The sequence below is a fragment of the Lissotriton vulgaris genome, chromosome 2_1 (genome assembly GCF_964263255.1).
Source record: "Lissotriton vulgaris chromosome 2_1, aLisVul1.2, whole genome shotgun sequence".
In the NCBI taxonomy this organism is placed as follows: domain Eukaryota; kingdom Metazoa; phylum Chordata; class Amphibia; order Caudata; family Salamandridae; genus Lissotriton; species Lissotriton vulgaris.
In genome coordinates, this window is record NC_141687.1 from 206,374,627 (window position 1) to 206,394,056 (window position 19,430).

The 19,430-nt window shown below is 44.6% G+C and overlaps 1 protein-coding gene across 2 annotated transcripts in view; it reads left to right on the plus strand.

Moving 5' to 3' along the window:
• Positions 1 to 19,430, plus strand: part of LOC147729838 (protein unc-45 homolog B-like) — a 93,552-nt gene that overhangs the window by 23,672 nt on the left and 50,450 nt on the right. For both annotated transcript variants that reach the window (XM_086954740.1, XM_086954741.1), the window contains exons 5-11: positions 1,710 to 1,799; positions 2,023 to 2,190; positions 3,931 to 4,096; positions 6,215 to 6,385; positions 9,957 to 10,128; positions 15,338 to 15,638; positions 16,816 to 16,910. In XM_086954740.1, the coding sequence (XP_086810866.1) occupies positions 1,710 to 1,799; positions 2,023 to 2,190; positions 3,931 to 4,096; positions 6,215 to 6,385; positions 9,957 to 10,128; positions 15,338 to 15,638; positions 16,816 to 16,910 (1,163 nt within the window). The remainder of the gene's footprint in view (positions 1 to 1,709; positions 1,800 to 2,022; positions 2,191 to 3,930; positions 4,097 to 6,214; positions 6,386 to 9,956; positions 10,129 to 15,337; positions 15,639 to 16,815; positions 16,911 to 19,430) is intronic.

Here is a 19,430-nt window from a genome sequence, read left to right on the forward strand (position 1 = left end):
GAACTGATGATTATTTCACCTCCATGCATGCCTCTGGACTTGAGCTGTTCTCATCAGTGCAGTGAGGTGACACCTTCGTATCAACAAAACCTTTATATCAACGCCAAAACCACTAACGCTGCTAGCCATTGCAGGTAGAGCTAATGGCTGTGTTGAAGTAAATGTTATGTGTTTATTTGGTAAAAAGTATTAGATTCTATGCCCACTATTAACAGAGGCGCTGTTCCAGTGCCAAGAACTTAAGTTACACTTAATAAAAAACAATTGTGGTGTGGCATACACTATGTTTGCATCCTAGGTGATAACCATTAATGTCACTAGGAAATATAGGTTGTTTATGTTAGTATCGTAGTTTTATGTTATCATTGAGAATGGTGGGAGGTCCGTTTCCTGGCAGTCATATTAGGTCTTGCTGTATTACGTAAACCAGGCTAGTAAATGGCATCAACTTCACGACAGCTTACAGCAAACGATTTTCCAACTCTCTGCATCAACTTTGCGACCTGGATGTGACAGAAACATATCTATATGCAGCAGTGGTAGTTCTCATTTATTTGACCTTTGGCATAAAGACTGGCTGTTTCTAGCAGCTGGAGGATTTGTCCAGTTTTGAGTGTGCTGAGGAACAACGCAAGAACCAGGGAAGCCTTGGTTAGGTTTAGCAGCGGGGGTAGCCTGTCTCCATTGAAGCAGAGGATGTCATGCGTGTGTGTGGTGGCTTGGCTTTGAGGGAAGGAAGGAGGTCAGAGAGGGCCGAGCGAGTGTAAGTTTTGAAGGAGGTGAATTTGTTGTGAGGAGGGATGGGGGTGTTTACCTTGATGTTTTTGATGTTCTGACTGACCTTGGTAATTGTATTGAAGACGGCATTACAGTTTCCTGCCGAGATGAGCATTGATGGTTTGGCTTTTGGGATGCCCGTGTTCAATGATTTTGATTGTGGCTTTGCATATCCAAGATCATGGTCTGAAAATAGGTCACTTTGGCTGTAATGAGGAGCGAGGTTCTTGCACGTGCAGCAGAGTGTCGATTTGCCAGATCCTCTTCAAGTTGGGTTTTGGGTCATTTCCTTTCTTGTTTCTTTGCTTGCTTGCTGTCGGTGTGGAGAGCGTTTGCTTTGTTTAGGACAAGCGCTAAGGGACATGGGTGTTGACACTGATTATCTAGTTTGTGTTCAGCATGCTCAGGATGTAGTCAAAACAATGTGTTTAGTCTCTTGAATTTGCAAGGGTGAGTTATGTATAGAGAGAAGAGATGTTTGGTCAGTCTTGGCTGTCTGTGATTGGTGGCTGGTGTGGGGTGGGTGAGCATAAGGATGTTGCATGGCTAAACCGGTGCATTGTCTTCTGTTTTTCAGTGTTTTTCTTCATGGTGAAGACGAGGGTCTTGCATTTGGAATAGTGAGTTTGGTGGTGTTATGCTTGATTTGTATGGCAGTCAGAAAATGTAGAAATCTACCAAGTAGTCACTGTACAAAACGTCAGTGTGTGTCATATTCCTTCCAGGCACCATGTGCCATTTCCAATTTTGACAGTTCCTAACCATCTGCAGCCTTTTTTTGGACATTAGTTTAGCATTGGTGTATCAATATCACCTGTCCGGGTGAAACAGACATATCTTTGCACTGTTTGAAAGAATGAAAGCTGGTGTGCATACTTCTTGGGTCCCATCATGTTCACAAGTTCCTCCCCGTCTTCTGTCCCTCAACACAGCTTCGGGTGCAGTTCTCCACGGACTCCAGGGTGCAGAGAATGTTTGACATCCTGCTGGAAGAGAACAGCGAGAAAGATAAAAGAGAGAAGGTGAGTCCGAGGCGGGACCAAGCGGCACCGTTATGGTTCATACTGGGCATGGAAGGGAAATCAATGCACTTGTCCTCATTATTGCTACCCCTGACATCAGAGGACAGGGCTGGTGGGGCCCTGGTGCAGACATATGTGCTCCACAAGGCATGATCTTTGGGAGCCTTCTCTGGTGCTCTCCATGTGCTTGTGTTAAATGGGTTCTTATGTCTCTTATTCTCAGGCTGCCAACAACCTCATCGTGCTGGGCAGGGAAGATGCCGGAGCGGAGCGCATTTTCCAGAACAACGGTGTGAACCTTCTTATGCAACTGGTGGACACTAAAGACCCGGAGCTCGTTCTGGCTGCAGTGAGGACGTTGTCGGGAATGTGCACTGGCCACCAGGCGAGGGTAAGGATACTCCTCTGGCGCATCTATGGAGATGTTATTAAGCCTCTGCTTAGATAGCAATCAGGCTCCCACTGCCTTGTCTGAGTGCCAAACCACGGTGCTCATACCAATCACAATGCAGCATTGCAGCATTGTGATTGTCTTAGGGATTGTGATTGTCTTAGGGAGCCTGGGAGCCCAGGGACAGGAAGAAGATAAGATAAAGAAGACGGAGGAGAGGCGTCGGTGTTTTTTTCCTGTCTTTTTCAATACCACCTCCCCGCCCACCACCCCCGTCCTGTAGCAGCAGCTACTGACAATGGGGTGACTGATAGCAGCAAACCAGTCAGTCTAACTACACTGGTAGAACGTTCCTACTAAAAGTTACTACAAAAACTACATCTCATAGGTTATTTTCCGTTGAGTTCATTTTTGGAATCATATACACACAATCACATAGAAATCACAAGCATAATAGACCTATTGGCCCTCACGCAGATACATAATATAGAGTAGTTGGGGCAAGATAACTGAACTCTGTATAATCCCTAAGGGATATGCACCCCATCTATGCCCTGGTTGGTGAGTTTTGCCAGTTCTGATGTACTGCCCACGACTAGAAGAAATGAGGGTCCTTATAGTGGTTAGATAGTGCAGGGCCTGTGAGAGGCACTAAGAAATGACTCTCCCCCAGTCCTTGTGGAAATTACAGGGTTATGCTGAAAAGAAAGTTCTATATCAGGATCATGTCTGTCCTGTCATGTTTCAAAGCCAATGCCCAGACCCAGTCACAGGGCTGGTGTCTTCATACTGTGACCCAGCATTTCTGTACATTGACTTTGTCCTCCTCGTCCGCCTCCTGGATTTCAAGGCACTGTATCACCAAGGGATGCAGGGACATTCTGTCTTCGAGAGTGATAGTTGAACTAGCCAGGACACCTTCCCGGGTGAGGTGTGTGCTATACAAAAGCACAAAACATAACAAAACATAACTTATAACATAAATGATCACAACATAACATAATTGAGCAACCCTTGATACTGTCTCAGACTGAGAACACCTGTTACATAAGTGTTTGGTTAACCTTGGTAGTTTGTCCCATCCTGGGCAGCCTTTTTCAAGGGGATTCCCCAAAGGTGGGAAAGCACAGGCTCTCTCAAAGGCTTACTCCTCTTTCAGACACTTCTTCCAGTCTGACTTCTCCTTCAATAACATTCAGACCCTGGCAGTCATCAGGCACAGACATCCATCCTCTTATCGATTCACAAATCTTCCTTGCACAGAAATCTAGCTCTGCCCATGTAGTTCATCCATCTGGCCTCCTGTTGTTAGGAGAAACCCCGAGCTATCCATGTGCCTCTAGGCGGTACACCCATCCTCTCAATCGCAGAGTTTCACTTATTGTGATCTAGTTACAGTGCTCACCTGCACTTCTCTGCAGAATGGATCCCCATCACTTTCTTGGACTTCAGGCAGGCTACAATAGTACACTGTTGTGGTAAATACCTGGTGGTTTTCCGATACGGATGTCGTTAACGAGGGGGCGGCGCCATGCTCTGCGAACAATTGTGTTGTATATCTTTAAGAGTCAGAATAATTATAATAATACAAATATGTTCTCCAAAAGGCAAAAGTTCAAATTAACAATATTCAAACATTTCGCAACATATCGTACTTTTTTTGTTAACATTCCCTCTGCTTTCCCAGGGGTATACCCTGGACTGCCTGGTCCTCATCTGCACATCTTGCTTCTTCTACAGGCGACCGCCATTGTGCACATGATTGGATTTGACAAGATCGTTCGGATCATGTCTGTGGACCATGAAGAGATTGCCTTGGCAACCTGCAGCCTGGTGCAGTCCATTGTTGATTCTCTGACCGGTGAGGAGAAGAGAGAACATGGAAAGGAGGAGGCTATAGTCCTGGGTAAGTAGTAGCCCCATCACCTGTTTCCTGTCTCTGTGCACCTTTCTGACCTGAGAACATACAACTTGCCTATGGGCGATGATTGCAGTAAAATCAGATGTGATTTCAGATAGTGTACTCCTAAAACAGTCTGCAGAAGAAGGTACAATGGGGATGCGAGGGGAGAGTCTTACATGTAGTGCCTTGACCCGTAGTAGTGTAGTCAGTACTGCCCAGGCAACACAGGTGGATAGTACCAGAATCTCAAATACAACAGAGTTGAACTCTCTTAAGTCAGGTTTAACTAACCCAGTGTCTTAGATCACTTTAAGAAACCATGCTTAATGTTCCCAGCACAAGTGATACCAAGATCCTTCACTGCACAAAAGGTAGGCATGGCTCAGTGACAATGTCTGCTCCAATGATGTTACCAGGCAATTTTCATCGCTTTTCATGCCAGGCCTAAGCAATGGGTGTGTCTTTGTGCTGAAAAGCCCTTGTTTTCACATCCAAAATATTTACAGGGCATTCCGCAGTGTACAGTTTCCTAATTTTATAAAGATATAGCAGCAAAACACAAGCACACACTGGTCCTTGTCATACAGTTCTTAGGAGACAATATACCATCTGTGACTGCCTTCCAAATGAAGTGCCTAATTTTAGTTGGATGGTAATGGAACATTCTCCAAATACATTTCAGGGTAAATGCTAAACCTGGAGGAAAAAACATTGGCATAATTTTATCGACTATAACCTTCCCAAAATGGAAGCAATTCCACTGGCGGGCTCTTGTTTGTTTTTAGTGCGTCCTCCAGTACAAAGAAGATTTTCAGTTCTCTCTCTCCAGTCTATAAAACGCATCACCAAGTTGTTGCATCCAACATCCCTTGAATTCCAGTGGCTGCTGCTCAGTAATTACACAGTTGAATGAGAGGAAGCGCAATGGATCCAACGCCACAATGCCCACAAGCGGACTAGAAGAATAAGAGAGTTGAAAAATTAGTATAAACAGTAAAAGAGGATATAAACGGGAAACAGACATGGACAAAAAGATAAAACAACATGAGTACAAAAGGCAACAGCAGCTAGCCCTGGTCACTCTTGGTTGTGAACAATAGCATTAACTCTGTCTGAAATTAACGTTCTCTGCAAGCTGAGCCAAAGGAGTCACATTTAACCAGACATGTCTGTCTGCTGTCTCAGTAAACGGCCTCAGTTGTATTCCTGTTCCCATGATGCACTAGGCCAGGGACAGACTAATTTGCATGTAGCCAGGTTCTGAGCTGGGATGGTGCAGTGAGCTAAAAAACGGTGATGGATCTAGCCCTGATCTGTTGACTGGGTAGGAGTGTTCTGCTTAATTCAGATACTCTGTCCATCACCACCCCCTTTTCTGAATCAGTTGTATTCCTGGCTCTTGTAGCAGTCCCAAACTGATCATTCCAATTTGGAGGTAAGTTCACTATTTGACATTCTCGCACAATACCTGTTAATCAGAGATACTAATGATATTAAAAAAAGAGAGATAGTCCACAAATACCTTCAAATTACCACTGCAGTAATCTTGTAGTTTAGGAGGCAATGTTCAGGACAGATGTGTTAAGAGGCAGAGGAATGTGGTTGTAAAGGTCGTAACACACTGCTGGATGTGTACCACCAGCGAAAACACAGACGTATATCCCAGGGGTGCTGGTGCTTGCCTGACACCCATAAAGGCCATGGATGTGATTGCCACCCACATTGCCAACTGTAGGAGCAGATCTGTAATCCGTATGAAAAAGTGGAAGATGGGTAAGGATGGGTGGAGAGCCATTTTGCACAGGTGACAATTGGTTCTTTCGAGAACCTACCAACTACTAAAAAGGGTCAGTAATGTAGAGCTGATACGTTTCAGCACAACCTGCTTTCAAGAGAACATATAAACTATTTATTACCTGGGTACATTAGGTGAGTGTAATTAGAATGCAGGTTTGGGATACCCACAAAGATTGAAACCTCTCAAGTGGGAGTTGAAGAAAAAATATAAGTTGATTTAGGCTGTACTGCGTGGAAGTACCAGTTGGGGATGGATGCTCTATTTCTTTCAGCTACTGGTGCAGACCTACTAACCCAGCTCTCTCCTGTGTTCAACATCTGCAGACACCAAGAAAGATCTGCGGATGATTACTGTGGCCCTGTTGGACATGCTGGGGAGCAAACAAGTTTCTGGACATGGACGTGACCAGGCACTCAACCTACTCAACAAAAACATCCCCCGTAAGAATCTCCGCAACCCTGACCACTCCAGAACCCTTTTCGTCATTGACCATGGTACGTAAGTGGGACACATTGACGTTGATTCCGTTGTGTACAAAGCTTCATGGATGCTCAGAAAATGTCAAGAAAATTGCATGAGTCCGACGTTTTTGTAAAGTTTAATATTTATCAAAGAGCTCGAACAAGTAGACCAATATGCACGTGACTGCCCTGGTGCTAATTCTCGATGATCTTGTATTGCTTGCGGGGGTGTTTTCTTATTGAATAGCAATACATTTCCATGAACATCTTTGCTGTTTCCCGTTCTTTTCTCCATTCTTGACTCCTTCGTAGCTAATGGTATAGAGCCAGAATAACCTAATCAGTGCATCGTCTGGCATAAATAGAATTTCTTAAATGTGATTTACAAGACAATTGCAACATTGGAGATATTAATAGGAAATCTACACAAAACTGGACCATCTTTTTGAGCGATATCTAGGACGCTATATGACATACAACCTAGCTAATGGATTAAGTGTGGCTTATACATAAGGCTCCCTGTTTTCCGATTTTCCTGATTTTTACAGATAAATACAGCCAGAAAACCATTTTTTTTCCTGTCTGCATTTATTTTTAAATGTGGATAAAAACGGAAATTGGGTTGTTTTTTAGTGATTCTGAATGCTGTCAAATCATGACTGCCAGGCCAAAAGCAGGGCGGATTGACAGGCAAGGGTTTTACAAAAGAAAGGAATTTTAGTAAAGAGCCTTAAAGAACAGTAGATTTGCACAACCATGATACTAAAATGTGCATGTTTTCTTATAAGTGCATATTTTATCATCTTAGTGTGTATATATATCATTGAAACTTGTCAGGCGTTCAGACACGAGTGTACATTAATTAACAAGTTAAATAAATGCAGAAATATACACATTTCAGCTTAATTTTTTCACAAAACCTAAAATAAATATGGATAAATACAGGTAGAATTAGCGAAAATAAATATGGATAAATACAGACGGAAATGAGAAAAATATAAATACCGTGAAACGGTGTGCCCTACTCATACATCATAATTTCATCGTCTATCTAGAAGTTTAATCACTAAGAATATCATATGTCTCCATGTCACCCACCCACCATCTTTAAAGCCCTGGGCTTCATTCATCAGAGTCATGCATTGTAGAAGTTATAGTCTCCATTCACACTTTAACCAAACTGCTATAAAACAAGTGTTTGGAAATGGTAGTGCAGAGCTGCCAGCATGGTGCCTCACTTGAAATGCCCTCTAACAGACCAAAGTGCTTTGCATCATTGAACATGTTGCATGACTTGAGAACCGCTGACATGTATAATTGTCAATTCATCTCCTACACCATAATGATGTGTGCCAACTTACACTATCATTGTCATTTTGATTGCATAAAACAAATAAAAATTGACCAATAAAATAAAATTGTACAAAAAGACTCCAATTTCTGCAACCCTACAAAACGAAAGTTCCAGTAAATAGTTGACCTTGATAAACTGCCTCTGCCTAATTGGTCAAAAGAACAATTCCATTATTTTTCAAGGTAGATCTCAGGCCTATCTTGAGCATCTCAGTTTAATGCATATCAGGTTCTGCAATGAAGTCTGTAATCCTGAAATTGGGATAAAACACAGCCCCTCAGTGGCAGCCGGCACTGATCGGGGGTGGAGTGCGGAAGCAGGGGTAAAATACTAAGTTACATTTTCACCACCTTCTCTCTCTTCTGTGTCAGGACTCCACTGGCGCCGAACAGGAACCAGGAAGCACCCAGGCTCCCCTGACCAATCACAACGCTGCGTTTTGATTGGTCAGAGCTCGGCACCCAGATGGGGGCCTGGGCATGTTCTCCATACAAGCTGTAATGCAGCCTATATGGAAAACATCCGAAATGTGCATGACTGTTTTGGACGGCCCCAGATAACATAACATAACACGTGTATTTGTAAAGCGCACGTTTGCCCCTGGCGTGGCATCTTGGCGCTAATAACAGATGTTTATTGTTACCCAACTCAATGGTACTCATTTTATCGACCTCAGATGGATCAAAGGCTGAGTGGACCCACCGGGATTGGAACCTGTGACCATGAGGTCGAACACAGGCCCCTGCAGTGGACAGAGAGTCCACAGAGTCACCAGACCTGGCCGGCCAAACAGTCATTGCGCAGAGGGCCGGACTGTGAACCGAAACTGGCCTTGGCAAACTGCTCCGCAGCCGCCCCCTGAAGGGCAAGGGGAGCGGCCGAGCTGTTTGCAGGGGCCGGTTTCGCCTGATTTTGTTACAGGTGGCCGAAATTGCCGGCCCATTAACAAAACAGGCCCCCACCTGGCGGCCCACAGGGGAAACGCCCGGTGCCTGCCACGGCCAGTCCGACCCTGATGCGTACTTGGAGTGCGCAAACCACCCCACCCCCCTTCCTCAGAGCAGCCCTCCCACAAAGCAGAACGGAAACATAAAATGATAACTTTGTTATTATCATTTTGTGTTTCCTTTACTGACACTGCTTAAAAGCAAAGGGGCGATGCTTCTCCGCCTTAACGGAGGAGCCGCCTCTTCCTTCACAGCTTAAGTGCAAGACACATGACAACAGAAAATTCTGCGCTCCGGCATATGCTTGTCTACCTCCACAAAGAATTTTGCCTTGGAGCTTAATTACATGTAAATGGACTCGGACCAGGCAGCTCCCCAACCAGTACATAACAATGGTCATGTTACTTATAGTACTAATACCATTGTCACACCTTATTGAGCCAGCTTTCTTCTAATTAAATTCTATTTTATTGGCGCCAACAATCCTAAAGTAGACACTTGTGACTTTCTCACCATTACTATATGTTAGAGACCCTAAGGCTCGGTTTCTGCTAAATCACTTATGAAGTGCATGGACACTGCCACATGGCCTGCAGCACATTAAAAAATGCTGAGCCATTTTGTTTTGTTCTAGATTGTTGTACTCTTTTCTTTCTGTTCCACCCTCTGCTCTGTCTTTCTCTACTCTCTGCTCTCACCTCTCTAACACGCTTAAACTTTTCTCACCTCGACTCTTCTCTTTTCCCAAGTCTTTCTCCCTTACTCACTCACTCTGTTCTCAACTTCACACACGCACATTACTTCCCTACTGATTCTTTCCACATTCTTTTCCTCCTAGCATATTGCCTGTCTCTCTCTTTATCTTTCTTTCTTCTCTTTCTTATCCGCTTATTTCAAGAGTGTCTTCTAGTGATTTACTTTGTCTTGTCCCTGATTGTGTTCTGTGGTCTTACATGTCTCTGTACATTGATTTTAGAGCACTGTGACACATTAAACTCATCTCTCTCCTGTATCTTTTACTTTCACCTGGTTGCAGCCTTCATAACTTTGGTCTATTCGTTTTTTGTTGCTCGCCTTCACATGGCCCATTTTGCCCTCTCTGTTGAGTCTCTTTCTGGCACTCTTTCCAGTCCCCTTCTCTATGATTGTTGCTGTTGCCTAGCCAAGATTTTCTCACTTGTGTTGCTTCTGTCTCATTACCTTTGCCCTTTCTCTCTTTTCACTTCTCCTGTTTTCTTCCTATGTTCTCCCCATTTAACTTCCCTGCTCTCTTCCTACTTTTTCCCCTATGTTCCCCATGTAGGACTGAGGAAAATCCTGAAAGTCCTGGGTCAGATCCCAGAGTTGCCCATCTGCCTCCCCCTGACTGAAAATACTCGGATGACTGCCTCCATCCTTATGAACAAGCTCTACGACGACCTGCGGTGTGACCCGGAGAGAGAGAACTACAGAAAGATCTGCGAGGAATATATCACGTAAGTCATGAAGAAGGATCACCGCACATGGGCTGAACCGGCCATCCTGGACACAGGGAAAACCCAAGAGGGCCAAAGACACAAGGGCACAGGATTACTAACACTTAAGCCTGGGTTTGCGCCCAAAACTAACACAATTGCCGCTCAAAGTGTTCCGGTGGGATTTTTTCAAGTGTTGGGCTGGGATTTTCTTGAGATTTGTGGTGGGATTTACTGTCCCCTGCAAACCTGGATGTGTACTTAAAAATATCCCTGAAATAATGCAAAATCCCACTATGTGCTACTTTGCACCACTTTGCAAAAAAAAAAAGGGCATTCCATAAGTGGTACAACATGGGCCTTTCCATGAAGCCTCCCATGCGCTTTGACACATATCCCTAGCTATTAACATTCGTAGACAGAGATTTGTGCCAAAACCTTATGCCTCCTTTTGGCGGCTGTAACTAGAAGAACTGTTTTAATGTCTCCATATTTTTCCAACTATGCATTTGTGCTTCGTTGTACGGCACACCTATGAAGTGGGAAATCTGATAAAAAAGATAGTATTTGTACTGGAAGGGCCCCCGTCCAATACAAACATATGCTTTAGAAAACGCTCACAACACTGCACTATGACACAAGAGTGTGTGCATCGGAGCATGGCAGGCAAAAGTGCACTAGATCGGAAAGAGTAAGTAAAAAATGCACATCTTAGTAGTTATGGCCATTTCTCCTCTCTCCCTTATGTGCAAGGCAGAGCAGCAGCATTGTTTGCTGCACTCCCTTGCATCAAATATTGTAAATCTGGACCTCAGTGGCCTACGTGGCTGGATGAGCACCAGGACCCTATACAGCCTTGAAAACAGCCATAAGAGAATGTGTTTGTGGGCATATATAGGAGTTTCTGCACCAGAGAAACAGTGCTCCTTAGTACTCTGCGAGGTCCTGCATTATTTGATTCTTTCTTGTATTCTATTCAGAACCACCAATACAATTTATGGCTTATTGATCAACATATTCAGAAATTGTGATCTAATGCAAATCGATGTGCTGGATTTATTTATTTATTTATTTATTTATTTTTGACACTTGTAAAGCGCTACTTATACCCTTAGGCGTCAAGGCGCTAAAACCATTATTGAAAGGGAGGGAGGAAAGAATAGGCAGGAGAAAAGAATGAACAGGGTGACAGTTAAGCATGATTAATGGGAAAACATTATTATTAATATTAATATTATTTAAAGAAAATAAGGAAATATCAACATCACAGTCCTCAACCCTTCCTGGAGCGGGTTACACTTGTTCACTACTTTTCCCCAGAGCAAGATGGCATTGGGATTAAACCTTTTCCAGGATATATGGGAAGCATCCAGCCTCCAAGAAGGCCTGGGTGCCCTCCTACATCCGAAAGCCATCCCCCAAAATTATTTAAGCATACACCACAACTTGATAATTTGCATGAACATCTGCAGTGATGGTCTTCTGTGGTATTCAGGGGACTGACCCACGGGACAATACAACACGAGCACACATATCAGACCCCCAGGATATTGCGGCATAGATTTGCAAATTTTGCGACACAAAAATGGAAATTTAGTGGCACAGAAACGGAAATTGTGCTGCATTATTGCGGCACTTTATTTTACTTGTAATCATTCCTTTTCAGCCTTAAATCAATGTGAAAATGTTTTAGCAGTGTATTCCACTCTGAAATAGACATGTTTAAAGTGTCTAAAATGTTATTTGCTATATTCCCCTTTGTGGTAATATTCTGGATCATAGGTTAAGCCAAGCACAACAGCAGAGAGTTGCCAGTCATCCCGCTTTCGGTGGTGAAAGCACCCACTACCGTACATTATAAGGATATAGCCAGGCACCAAGGAGTCCCATGACCACATAGACACTGAGGTCCTTCTTAAGGGTATGGAATTCTGAAGACACATGCAGCTTCAAGTTGTCAGTCTCTCATTTGGAGGGATGTACAGGAGCAGCGTGACACCTCTCTCTCAAAAGATGCAACCACGTCTATTCAGCATTCTTACTTATGCGTTGCGTTTTTGGATGGCCTATCGAGCATCTGTTGACTTCTCGCCGCAAATTATCCCGACAGTTCAGCAAGTTTACCATCTAGCTTACTATACAAATGGCATTCTTTGTTACTGTAGCACTTTATTTGCCCCGGCGCCATTTCATTTGGTTCTGAGCGTGATATTTTTCTCTGTATGTTAGTGAACGGTTGATCAATATTTAGTTTGGAAGAGGTCTTTGACTGTGAAGCTCAATGGTTGTTAACCAACACAAATAAACCTACACCTAAATAATGTTAATTATACGCATACACACACAGGTGCACGCAATATCGTTGAGTTTGCTTTTGAAATGACGCTTATAAAAAAGGCTGGCACCATTCGTCCAATTTAGAACCATTTCAATAGCAGGAAACCCGCGAGGCCTCCCCAAACACAGGGCCCGGGACCAACAGAAACCAGGAACGGAGCCAATGAGACCGGGAACCCCCAATCTGGGTCTAACAATGACCATCAGCAGCCGCAGCTATGCCACCAGGAAAGGAGCCTGGCACCCCGGGTCTGGCGAGCACAGCAGCACCAGACTAGAGAGCACAAGTAGTCCTACAGCGGTAAGAGGCCCTGTTGGCACATTGGGTAACAGGATCACAGGGCACAGTAAAGAGAGCAGGAAGGGCAGGTGTGGAAGCATGGGACGGCAGGAGCTCAACCCGCCTCCCCGGTTCAGAGTGCATGTTCAGTCATGCTCACAGAGAGGGCCCTACGAGTGGAGGGATGAAGTTCAATCTAATCAAACTAGTGCATGTCCCCTCTCAGACTCTTGGTCGGTGCAGTTTTCTTACCCTCACATGCCCGGTTTCCTGGCAGTCTCTCAGTTTCATCCGCAGTCACACAATTCTGCTCTTTTTTAATTATCAGGACTTTGCTGCTCCCCAAAATCTACTATAGGAACAACATCGATATGTTTTCACACATTGGTTCAAATCACGATTTGCGATCAGACAGGCAATGTTTTTATTGGTTGACGACCAAACAGGTGCCTTTAATAACCCGTGGGGTCTTTTTGTCCTGGGGCTAGCGCAGAACTCACCTGTCCGTCTGTGTCTCCAATAAGGGCTCCGATTTGATTGCTTCCTCTGAAAATCAGACAAGAGGCATAGACATATTTCCATATATATTAGAGGAGAGAATAATTTATTATTCTTAGGTCAGTCTGGGTATAGTTAGGGAAATTATATTTTCGGAACAAACATGCTTACTCTGTACGAGTGGGGAGAGTTTGATTCCAGGCCTGTCAATTGAATGGGCAGAATGTTACAATGCACAACTGCACCTCAGTGGTTGAAACACCGGCACTCCTCACTGCCACTCAGGCCCCACGGCCAGTGTTTCATTTTATCCTGTGGTTGCAGTTAGGGCCCGCCATGCACAGTTTAGGCGTCTCAGATTTGAAGATCGATGGAATGAAAATAGTGCATGTCCCCTTTCAGGCTCCAGGGCGGTGCACTTTTCTTACCTTCACATGCCCGTTTTCCTGGCAGTTTCATAAGTTAGTCTGACAACAACGACTTTGAACTCCTCTCAGGCGAATATTGCAGCTTCCTTACTTTCAAGCATTAGGACTCCTCTCGGGTTCACGGTGTAGGTTCGTTACTGACAGTGCAAGCCTCCTCTGAAGCTCGTATTGACCATTGTAGACTCAGGAAGCAGGCCGCTATTACGGCTGTATGGCGCCACGTAGTGACGTGTGCGCTTACAGCCAATAAGATGTCACTATTTTATTTTGCGGCCCAAAAGGTAAATATTGCGGTCCTCAGCTGATTTCGCGATTATTTTGCGAATCGCAAAATCGCGAAAAGCTGGAGGGTCTGATATATGGTCATGCAGATGGGAGTGTCCATCAGCAACTTTTATACCTAAACTTGCCCAGTGCTGTATTTCATCATCCAGATGCATTTCCGCTCCAGATAAGCAGAGCTCCTTCTCTGTCTCAAAAGAAACAAACTTCCAAAAAATGTTAAACGCGAGAAGCAAAAATCTAAATGTATTGTAAATGCATTTATATAGCTCTTACTACCCCTGACGAGGCGTCAAAGTGCTTTTTCGGCAAGTAGCACGCTACTCCAGGACCCATAGAGGATTAGTGTTGAAAATTAGTATAGTAAAATATGAAGTAATTTGAGTAGTGGATATGTTATTCAGTTATTTGGGTAGAGAAGGGAGGTGGCGGGATAGAAGAGGGAAAGAGGTTTGTATTTATAAAGCACTTGCTACCCCTGATGGGGTTTTGAAGCACGCTATTCAGGAAGCCCAATAAGGATTAGTGGTGAATTAGTATGGTGAAATATGAAAGTAATTTCAGTGGTGGATATTAGTCAGTTATTTGGAGTGAGAAGGATAGCAGAAGGATAGAAGAGGAAAGAAGGTTTGTATTTACATAGCGCTTGTTACCCCGGATGGGGTGTTGAAGCACGCTATTCAAGAAGCCCAATAAGGATTAGTGGTGAATTAGTACAGTGAAATATGAAAGTAATTTCAGTGGTGGATATTAGTCAGTTAATTGGAGTGAGAAGGATAGCGGAGGGATAAAAGGGGAAGAAAGGTTTGCATTCATATAGCACTTGTTACCCCTGATGGATGTTGAAGCGCTTTTCTGGTGAGTAGCACGCCACACCGGAACCCATAAAGGATTAGTGTTGAAAATTAGTATAGTAAAATATGAAGTAATTTGAGTAGTGGATATGGTATTCAGTTATTTGGGTAGAGAAGGATAGGTGGCGGGATAGAAGAGGGAAAAAGGTTTGTATTTATAAAGCGCTTGCTACCCCTCATGGGGTTTTGAAGCGCAAGTAGCACGCTATGTATGCACTAAAAAGGTTAAACTTACCGAAAATAGCTACGATTAATGTCAGAATTGACAGAAACCATTTTAGGAGCAAAGGATGAACAAAAAAACAAGCTTACATCAGTTTGCCACAGTGAGAACTAATGGAAAGTCTTTTTTGTGGTAATATTGCATTTGCTTTAGTACATTGCAATAGTGTACGGCAAACGATGTGCAGCATTACAGATGGTAAACAATGTGCAGCAATGTCTCGTTTTATCTCACATCACCATTGGCTCCCAAATCCTATGCCATTGTTTCCCTCTCAGAGCCCTGTGGGATTGAGACTGATAACATATTCCTTTGTTTTCTCCTGAAGGGGCAAATTTGACCCAAACAACATGGAAAAGAATCTGCACGCGATCCAGACTGTGTCCGGCATCCTGCAGGGTCCCTTTGATGTTGGCAACAAGCTGCTGGGCATGCAGGGGGTTATGGAGATGATGGTGGCCCTTACCAGCTCTGAGAACGAGATTGACCAGCTGGTAGCAGTAGAGGCGCTGATCCACGCCTCCACCAAGCTGAGCCGAGCCACCTTCATTATCACCAATGGCGTGTCCATGCTGAAGGAGATCTATAAGAAAACCAAGAATGAGAAGATTAAAATCCGAGCACTGGTGGTGAGTTATCAAGAACCTCTAGAGCCGATATCATTGAATAAGAGACGCTATCACTGAATCCTCATACAGTGGTTTTGTTGGTGCTTCACGCTGTTGGGGTGCAACGCATTATCCATCAATGCTTTTAGATATGGCCACTCTTTCTATGTTGTAAAGTACAAGTGAAAAACCTAAATCCGAATGTTACCATTTTCTGGTACCGTGCTCATGAAACTAGTCATTATTGTTCTTGCTGGGCTGCTTGAAGAACCTCGTGTAGGATTCTAGGCCATTCAGATGAGTCACTTTTACAGATGTGAATCTTCAGTTTGTGTTGTGAGTAGAGTGGCTCACATTATGGCTTATCATCTACTACGGTTTGTGAGAAGGGCACAGAGTGCCTCTGTGGCAATGATTCAGGGACTGAAGGATAATATAGGGGTTGTGAGATACTCTTGGTGATCACAGGTATGGCTGTGGGGCCAGCCTGATGGCACAAAGGACATACTGTAAGACTGACTGCCTGGATGCTCAGAGGGTGGGTTGTGGAGTAGGTTTCATGGCTCTTGTGTATGTCTAATGTGGACCTTATGTCTTAGTGGTAGTATTATAGGTCTCAAGTCTTAGTTCCAGCATAGCTGAGATTTCAGACTCTTGTTGTGTTTGTGACTATTAGTATTAGTGTTGCAGGAGGTGGTGTCTTAAGATAGGTTGCAGGTCTTACTAGTACACTGCTACTGTTGGGGGTGGGGGTCCTCGATGCTCACGGGTATTGTTGCAGACCCCAGTGGCTCAGTGTCACTGATGCATGTTCTCGGGTCTCAGTGGCAGTGTTGCGGGCCCCAGTGGCTCAGTGGTAATGTTGCAGGGCACCAGTGGCTCACCTGCAGTGCCACAGGTCCAAGTGACTCAGTATCAGATATGCAGCAATAGTCGGCTCAGTGTTGCAGGACCTGGTGGCTCGGAGATACCTTTTGGGGGATCTGATAACTGAGTGGTAACCCTAGTTACTAGGTGCCTGAGCAGCTCTAATATTTCACCAGTGGTGTTACACGCGAACAAGTAAAAGAGAGTATCATATTACTACTTGGTTCATTTGCCCCTTCCTTCCTGCTTCACACTGTCATTGAGCCGCATGAGTCCTGATCATTTGGTCACTGACCTGGATCCCATGGCTAAAGAACAATTTCTTTTTCAGGGGCTGTGCAAGCTGGGCTCTGCTGGAGGCTCGGACTATGGTCTGCGGCAGTTCGCAGAAGGATCCACAGAGAAGCTGGCAAAGCAATGCAGGAAGTAAGCATGCATTTACCATAGTGCTGCCGGTGTTGTCTGTCATGTGGTCTTGTCTGTGAGCTTCAGGTGCAGCTTTGCCCTTTGATGGTTGGTAATACTGTATCAATCCATCGCGCGACACATTTCAGCTGCAGTCATTACACAAAGCTAAGCTGAAGTGCACAGACAGTTCTCTATTCCAGGATCATTATAAGATTGGAAATTCTTCTAAAAAATTCCTGGTTCTAGAACAGCTTTTCTCCTCCTGTGAGCTCATTGCAACTTCTTAGCATGGCTCCAGATCTTTTGAAAAATGGCATGAATATGTGGAAATCAGGTGAATCTTTCCGTCAGCGGGCAGCTTACAATGATACAGACTAGCCAGACCCCTAACCTTGCCCAAGATCTTCATTGTAGACATGTCATTTGGGCTGGTCAGAGCTTAGGGGTCCTAGTGCAGCTCTGGCTGTGTGCTTGGGCTCCATTCAAACCCATCTTCCTCTTCGGCTGCACTGAGGAGTTCTGGTTTCATATTGGCCTTGGGTTAGAAAAGGCTGGGCTCATCTGTTTCTGTGTACTCGGCAGGACCATTCCTATTGCCCAAGACTACATTGCCCCCTAGAGGATCCACTCATTCTAATTCTGGACCTAGGCCTTCAGTAAGGGTTTACTGGAAAATTAGAATTACACCCCAGCAAGATACACATACCATGGAGATTGGAATTTCCCCCGTGCAAAATTCAATCTGAATTACAAGTTTGCACCCTTGCACTGCGGAATAACAGCAGGAATCTGTGTTTGCACACCAGTTCCTGTATGTTTTTCACCCGCTCTAAGCCGTACTCCTCTGCGCATAATCCCGAAAGTTGTACCTGTCTAAATGTGCACAGGGATAAAGAAACAGGAGTGTGGGTGAAACATACAACTTGTGATTACCAGTTTGACTGTTCGCTCCTACTAATGGCCCAATCAGGAATTACTTGGCCCTTGGAATGAGGGCCTTAGTGTTGTGGTGGGGAAAGAGTTCCTACTGTATCCATTCAATGGCTGAGAGGCACACTCTCAAATTTGGAACGTAAGTAAAGATAAAGAGCCTCACTTAGAGGATGGTGGATGATCTGCCAGGGAAGCAGAGGGCTGCCCTCCACTGACCTGGTAGACGACTGTCCACCATATCATGCCCGAGGTGGAAATCTATGTGACAGCTCCGCTGATGGCACTTAAGCGTTGCCACGCGGGCACCATGGTGAATGCACCCTATTGGCAAAGATTTATGTTCCTCAAAAACAAACTTCAAATGAAGGAGGTTTTTAGTGAAAAACAAAAAAACAAAACTCTCAGATGCGCTCAATCAAGTCTGGCCTGTGGCTGCTTGAGGACGCTGGTGCTGGGAGAACTGTGGCTTGTTAGAGGGAGAAAGATCGACCTATCTTCATCCCTAGGCCAAATAAAATGATGATGGGAATTTTTGCAGCTCAGTAATGCGCTTGCTGGGGTGATGGTCTCGAGACAATGATCACTGTCCGGAGTTAATGGGAATGAAAGGCCAGTATTGGCCAAACGTAGAAGGAGGTCACGAAAGAAGGCTGCAGCCCCTGTACCGTCTTCAGACAAGGGTATTCTCCAGGTATATATATCAATGTACTAGATTGGGGGTAATTTGGGGCGTAGATATTCGTATCCTATGCAAAACAGTACACGATTAAAACAAAGTCACATCATAAAGAGAAATCCAACCTTAATTCTGCAGCCTCTCTTTTAAAGTGCCGATTGGATTACCAAAATACCCTAGCATAGCACACCGGTAGAGAGAAATGCAATATTATACTTTAATTTTCAACACCAAGTAAAGAAATCAAAACCATCTAACAAAAAACAAAGGAAAGAAGAAAGAAATGTAAATGTAACAAAAAAACTAAAGCAGGCAGGAAACCACGAAACCACTGCAGAGCCCATGTACCAAGATTTATCATTGGATTGCGTTGACCTTGTGTCACGCATGGTGCCAGAAAGACAACTCAGTCCTTAAGTCAGATTCACCATTTAACACAAGACCATCGTGCTTGGCCCTGTGCTGCTACATAAATCTGGAGCATTGTAAGGCAGTGCAAGTCACTGCCTTTGGTTACTCTGCCCTGGGGGGCATCGTTAAAGAGCTCTCCAACCCCAGCGCCAGCAACAACGATATCACGCCCTTGCAAGACCTCTGCGACGCACTCGCCTCGTTCTTCCACCACAAGATTGCCAACATACACAACAGCTTCAGCGCCCAGACCACGCACCCAACCACCGAACCAACGCCCCCCACCACCATCCTCTACGCCGGGACCCCTGTCAGCACTGAAGACACCTCCCTCATGATGAACACCATCCACTCCGGCTCCCCTGCCGACCCCTGTCCACACCACATCTTCAACAAAGCCAACTCCATCATCGCACCCCAACTCCGGAACATCATTAACAACTCCTTCGCATCCGCCACCTTTCCGGAGAGCTGGAAACAAGCGGAGATCAGCGCCCTCCTGAAGAAACCCACCGCAG